The sequence below is a fragment of the Ranitomeya variabilis genome, chromosome 6, assembly GCF_051348905.1.
Source record: "Ranitomeya variabilis isolate aRanVar5 chromosome 6, aRanVar5.hap1, whole genome shotgun sequence".
NCBI classification, from domain to species: domain Eukaryota; kingdom Metazoa; phylum Chordata; class Amphibia; order Anura; family Dendrobatidae; genus Ranitomeya; species Ranitomeya variabilis.
This window is the reverse complement of record NC_135237.1, coordinates 189,037,953-189,043,952: the sequence shown is the minus strand read 5'-3', so window position 1 is coordinate 189,043,952 and position 6,000 is coordinate 189,037,953. Positions and strand designations below refer to the sequence as shown.

General features: G+C 35.4%; 1 protein-coding gene across 1 annotated transcript in view; it reads right to left on the bottom strand.

Annotated features, from left to right (window-relative positions):
* Positions 1-2,417: 2,417 nt before the first annotated feature.
* STAC (SH3 and cysteine rich domain) overlaps positions 2,418-6,000 on the bottom strand; it is a 721,335-nt gene continuing 717,752 nt past the window's right edge. The window contains exon 11 of the mRNA XM_077269325.1: positions 2,418-3,440. Coding sequence (XP_077125440.1) covers positions 3,342-3,440 — 99 coding nt within the window. The 3' untranslated portion in view covers positions 2,418-3,341. The remainder of the gene's footprint in view (positions 3,441-6,000) is intronic.

Below are 6,000 nucleotides of genomic sequence, written 5' to 3'. Positions count from 1 at the left end.
ATTCAGTTTCTTTACAAATACCTCTAAGTATGTATTGCATCCTATTTATATATATATATATATATATATATATATATATATATATATATATATATATATATAGCTGTTTACAAGATTTTATTGGCTTTATTGGAAGCAAATAAACAATGGATATAAGCAAATTTGGAACATATTCACATTATACTATACTGCAAAACAGAACAATCTTAAAAATGTTAAATAAGACAGATGCTTACAACTTAATGCTGGTATAAAAATAAATATTTTTAGGAGCAAGACATGTACATGATCTCATGTGTCAGGGCTTGTCACTGTACCAAAGTGCACAAGTTGCAAGAGAAAGTAAATAAGACTACAAGCACATACACAATAACAATATACAAACAAAAGGATCGCCAATATTTCATTATGAAATGTAATCTTCATTATATCACCAAAAAAATTATAAAGGGAAACAGTAACGAATTTCACAAAAATAGATGGTGGTATCAAAGTCATATAACATTAGCAATTGAGAGATTGCAGAGACTCAAATTTGGTACATATCTCAAATGTCTCAGGGAAATTCGATTTGCATAGAAGTTAAATGTAGGATGTAAGAGAAAAAAAGAATAGTCACCTCACCACTCACCTGTGTTGCCACCCCAGTAGTTTTTCTATGCCTCTTCTTTTCACCTCCTTCCCCATCACACACATCGACTTCAGGAATTCTCTTGTGGAGCATGGCTTCTGTTATGATTAGGCCCCTTATGTCCCGGAGTGCCGTGTTTTCGCAGCACATGTCGGGACGTTAGGATGTGTGTCACCCAAGGCCTAGTCAGAATCACAATGTGTGCACTGTGACAGCACGGTATACCGGATTGTCAGAGACCTAGCTGTGACAGAAGCTGGAGCCCAGAGAGAGACATGACGAACAAGTTGCATGCACAATGGGGGAATGCCAAAAGAGGCCTGGAAAACCAGACAGTGGGCTGATGGGGTGGCGGGACAGGTTAGAGGTGAAGTGAGTATTCATTTTTTTTTAATTCTTTTATCTTTTTCCAGCCCTCTACAGTTTAGAATATTGGTGGTCATCTGGCTGCTATTTTGCTGAATTTGTTGGGAACAAATTGGCAAAAAAAATCTGTGTTCTGAAGAATACATATTTTTGTAAAATTGAGGAAGAATTCAGTTGAATTGAGAGGAATTGAATTCTCGATTTTACAAAAAAATGCATTCTTTAGAATATAGATTTTTTTGCAATCCACTCAAATAAATTCATTCATCTCTAATTGCGACTCATAATCTAAACCCTCCATATTGGTGCTAACCCGGACAAACACTAAACTGACCTCCATGCAGAGACGTAATTATAATCAGTGGTTGCTCAAAAGGTCACTTTGGCCATTATAAAAAGACCATTACTATTAAATATTGTAATTATTGGGGGCCCTGTTGGGCTTGTGCATGGGCCCCAAGAGCTTCAAGTTATGGCACTTGCTTCATGGGTCTTTGCTAGTGTGAGATAGATCGCTGGATCACTATTATGTACTAGCTCTTTGAATGTTTGTCCGTGAATACATTACCCTAGTAATAATTTTGTGCCTTTATTATATGACGAATATAAACTTATTATTGCTTCCCTTTTAAATTATTTTTTTCAAATTTAGTAAGATTGAATTGTAATATGAATTACTGACTTTTAGCACTCATGAATTATAGACTTTCAGCACTCCTTGTGTATGTAGGTTGTTATTGCTAAAACATAAGCAAATTATTTAGGTTTTCATTTTTATTGTACAGTATATTGTAAATATTTATATTTGCATATATATGTGATAATATATTTTTTATCTCTGTAGTTAATATTATCTTCATATGCCAACACTAAAAAACATACTTGCATTGTACCAGTCCCATGGATCCACCACTGGCATCTTTAGAGGCTTGTGCCATCTCTTAAATTCAATGTCTCCACTGTCTGAAAGTCAAGAGGACTACTTAAGATGGCAGTGGTCAGGTGACTAGAGGAGCTGGTCATCGGATACTCTCCTAGTGACTTCTGGGTGGTGCAAACTTTGCTTCAGAAGCCAGTACAGAACTTTGGAGTGGTGTGTGCTGAATCTACTGGAGTATGCCTCTATATCTTATTTTCAAAACATCCATGCCTAGCCTTTTTTTGACAGCAAAGAACTCTCTGGTGCAAGCCAGAATTATTTTATATTTTTGTTTTAGATATTACAAATAATCCATGCACTATAAAGCATTTAACAGGTTATTCACATTGTATGTAAGATATAATTTTGATATTGAATGTTTGTAAACTTTTAGGTTGGTGAATGCAAAAAAAAAAATCTTCACTTAAGTTGATAGCAACTAGTTATGCTATGTATACTAATATACCTGGATATTTTTGCAAACTGATATTAGAATGGAAGTAATTTTCTGACAAAGATTTTTAATTGCAAATGAAAATATAATTAGCTTTTTGTACACAGGAAAATATTACTTAGCATTGATTAAATAAGATGTAATAAACTTATATAATATACAATCTCAGAGAAAAAGCATTCTAAAACTTATCCACATTCATATTACATCTATTTGTAAGTATGTCAAAATCAAACTCAAAATTATCACACAACATTTCTCTAATGTATTCTTAATGTTAATAATTGAAAATATAGATTTAGAATTATTTAATAAATTAATAACGGTGCAAATAAAACAACCATCAACTGTTGATTATTAAATGCAATAGAAAGATAGTGGCAGAAATGAGTGAGTGGCAGAGTGGTCCATCGATACTAATTGTCCTCAACTTCTTATGAAATATAAAATAGAGTTGCGTGTTACAGAAAATGTCGCATCCATAAGCAAAAAATGCTGCAGGCACAGTTTTTTGCCCTATAGAGCTTACAGTGTACTGTACAGTTCATAGAGAGGTAAGGTCACTGCTCCAATGTTAAAAAATGATTGGGAAACGGAGCCGTGTTTGTCCAAGTAAAGGCAATAACATACTCACTTTTCTACTCCTTGAACCCTGATCTTAAAAAAAACCCCTTGACTGGAATAGTTTTTAAGACGTAGACAGAGGCTATAACTTCATTACTAAAGTTAATGGTCACCAATGCAGCATTTACTGTTTTTCCAGGTTGGGAAATCAGAATATCTTTTATGCATTTCTAAGTCATTTATTGTATGTTTTCAGTGCCATAACAGTCCAAGTCTTCTGTTTTGAATCTCTAACAACCGTGCAGCTATTCCATGTTGGTTTCTTCAAACCCCTCCAAATCACATGACACTGCACGACTCACACACTTCTCTGTAGAATGCTTGAATCCATCATCCAAATCCCAGAGTCAAATATTTTCCAAAATATCAATGGGTACAAATCCATTTTTCTTCCCACTGACGACTTTTAGAAAGCCATTGTTCTCCTTCTCAGAACTGGCACATATCTGAATGTGAAAAAATATAAAATAATATATATATATGAAACATTGACTTTATATCCTTGATCACAATTACATACTGAAAAAAAGAAATTGACTTAATTGTTTTAGTTCATAGATCAATAATACACATGAAAAAAAGAAACTTTGTAAGTATATCGTATCAGAGAAATCTGCTTATTTGTATTCATGAACTTATCACTCATTTTCAAAATTTTCAATTCATGGGTAAAATCTGTGTTCAATGAAGACAGATTTTTACATTACAGAGTTTACTTGAGAATTGAGAATTTTGAAAATTAGTGATCAACCCTTGAGGAGAAAAAAGCAGATTTTTCCGATAATATTTATTACCAAGTTGCTTATTTTCATGAGTACTATTAATTTATGAAATAAAAATTAAAATATGTGTTTTTCTGAAAATATATATACAGTATGTTAACAATATATTCAGCAACAACATTCCTAGCATTGATAATAGTAACATATAGTTTGGAACATTGTAGAAATTTAAATCTGCTAGTCTTTCAACAACATGCAAATTTAATATTATGGAAAGTTAGATATCCCGCATAAAACAATGAAGACTAGACTATAGACTAGTATGTCAGCCTACATTATCATATAAATGTAGCTGTATAAATGGGAAGTTGCCATCTGTGAAATGATAGCAGGCTAATTTTCAGCATTGATCATCCCTGCTTTAGCATATAACCTAGAAAACTGGTCATAAGTTCAGTTATATTTATCAGTTATATTTATTCACTGTCTATTATAAATACCATATTATGCGGATTATAAGATGCAACGGATCATAAGAAACACCACAAATTTTACGGAGGAAAATAGGAAAACTTTTTTTTCATAAAATGGAGGTACGGCTTATTGTCTGCTTTTGCGGTAGCTTACTGGAGGAAAAGTTGCTGCAGTGGAGCGCAGTCTCAGGAGGTAGAGTCACTGCTGCAGGAAGCTGGCAGTGGTGGCATGAATGGGGTGATGTGGAGGGCCCCGGGCTGGGAAGAGGGGGTGTTTGGCAATGCGAGGCTGCGTGGTCTCCAGACTTTCAGAAAATGTCAGGAGTCCCCGCACTTCCCATTCTTTTCACTGCAGTGGATTTTGAGAAAATGGTGCTCTCCTTCCTTCCTTGGGCCCGCCGCATCGCCTCACTTATGCTGCCACTGCCAGCTTCCTGCGGCAGCGCCTCTGCTTCCTAGACTGTGCTCACCCCCCGTGTAAGCTACATTTGAATTATAAAATACAACCCCATTTTCCTCCAAAATGTGGGTGAAAACTAGTGTATTTTATAATCTGAAAAATGCTCAAATCTGGTGAAGTCACTTTGCTCTCTGCTGAACTGTCAATAAGGAGAAAAAACAAACAGAAAGGTCATAAGAAGTAGTAAGACAAAGATTGAATAGTATAAAATGTGATTTTTATTGAGACAAAAGATAAAAGATGAGCAAGTAATGGCACTCACAACACATAGAAAGTACCTGCAAACACAGGTGACACCACAAACATTGGCGGTAGCAATTGCATGAGACAGATGAGACAAGTAAAATGGTAGGCTAAAAAGTGAAAAGCCAACTGTCTAAATAAATAATATATATCAAAAAAATTTGGGCAGACATACACAATTAGCTCCATCATGGAAATAGATCCAAGTGCATATGTGAAAAGAACAAGGGCATGTTATCTAAAATACAAAAGATATTGTGTGCTCATGCAGACAAGTGGATCAAATAGAAAAAATAGGGAGGTGGTTGGTAAACAGGAGAAAGACACTAAATGAAAATGTGCCTGTACACACAAAAAAAGTAATTGCAATGATAATCAAACAATCAGATCTGGGATAGAAGTGGCATATGGCAGAGAAGCAGTTATATATTACAGCCTGAACAAATATAAATACAACATTGTGGGTATAATGTGTTTTAATAAAATTATATCATAATGCACTGTGCCATGGTGTAGAAAAACTGGTTATCCAGGTATAGACAACCTGTCCCAGTCTGTGTGGGATAAGGAAAAGATATGAAAGGTAACAGGCACAAATATAAATAACTAAAGTAGCATGGCTAAATAGAGGTCAGGTAAGTGGATGCAGGAACGCACCTCGACGCGCGTTTTGGAATAAATCCTTCTTCAGGGAGTAGCATCCATGGAGTACCATGGAATTTAAAAAGGGGGCTGCGGCCAATGTGCGGACACCGGAAGAGTGTCAGATGCATGCGCAGTCAGGAGGACCAGGACACTGTGAGCACCAGCATCATGCAGCCGATGACGCCAAGCCACAAGTCATGTGGCCGGTGTCATGGCAGCATAGAGATGCAGAGAGCACATGCGCGCATCGCATGCGTCTCCACATCATGGGCAAATGTAAAAAAAAACAATGCTAAGATGATTTCGGGTAAGCAGTGGAATGACCTGGAGCATTATATAATAAAGTAATAGGAAGATATGTATAACTTATGGAAAATAAAGAGTAAAAAAATAAAATAATGAATAAATAGATGTATGACAAGTGATGGGTATTGATTGATTGTTTAACCCCTTTACCCCAAGG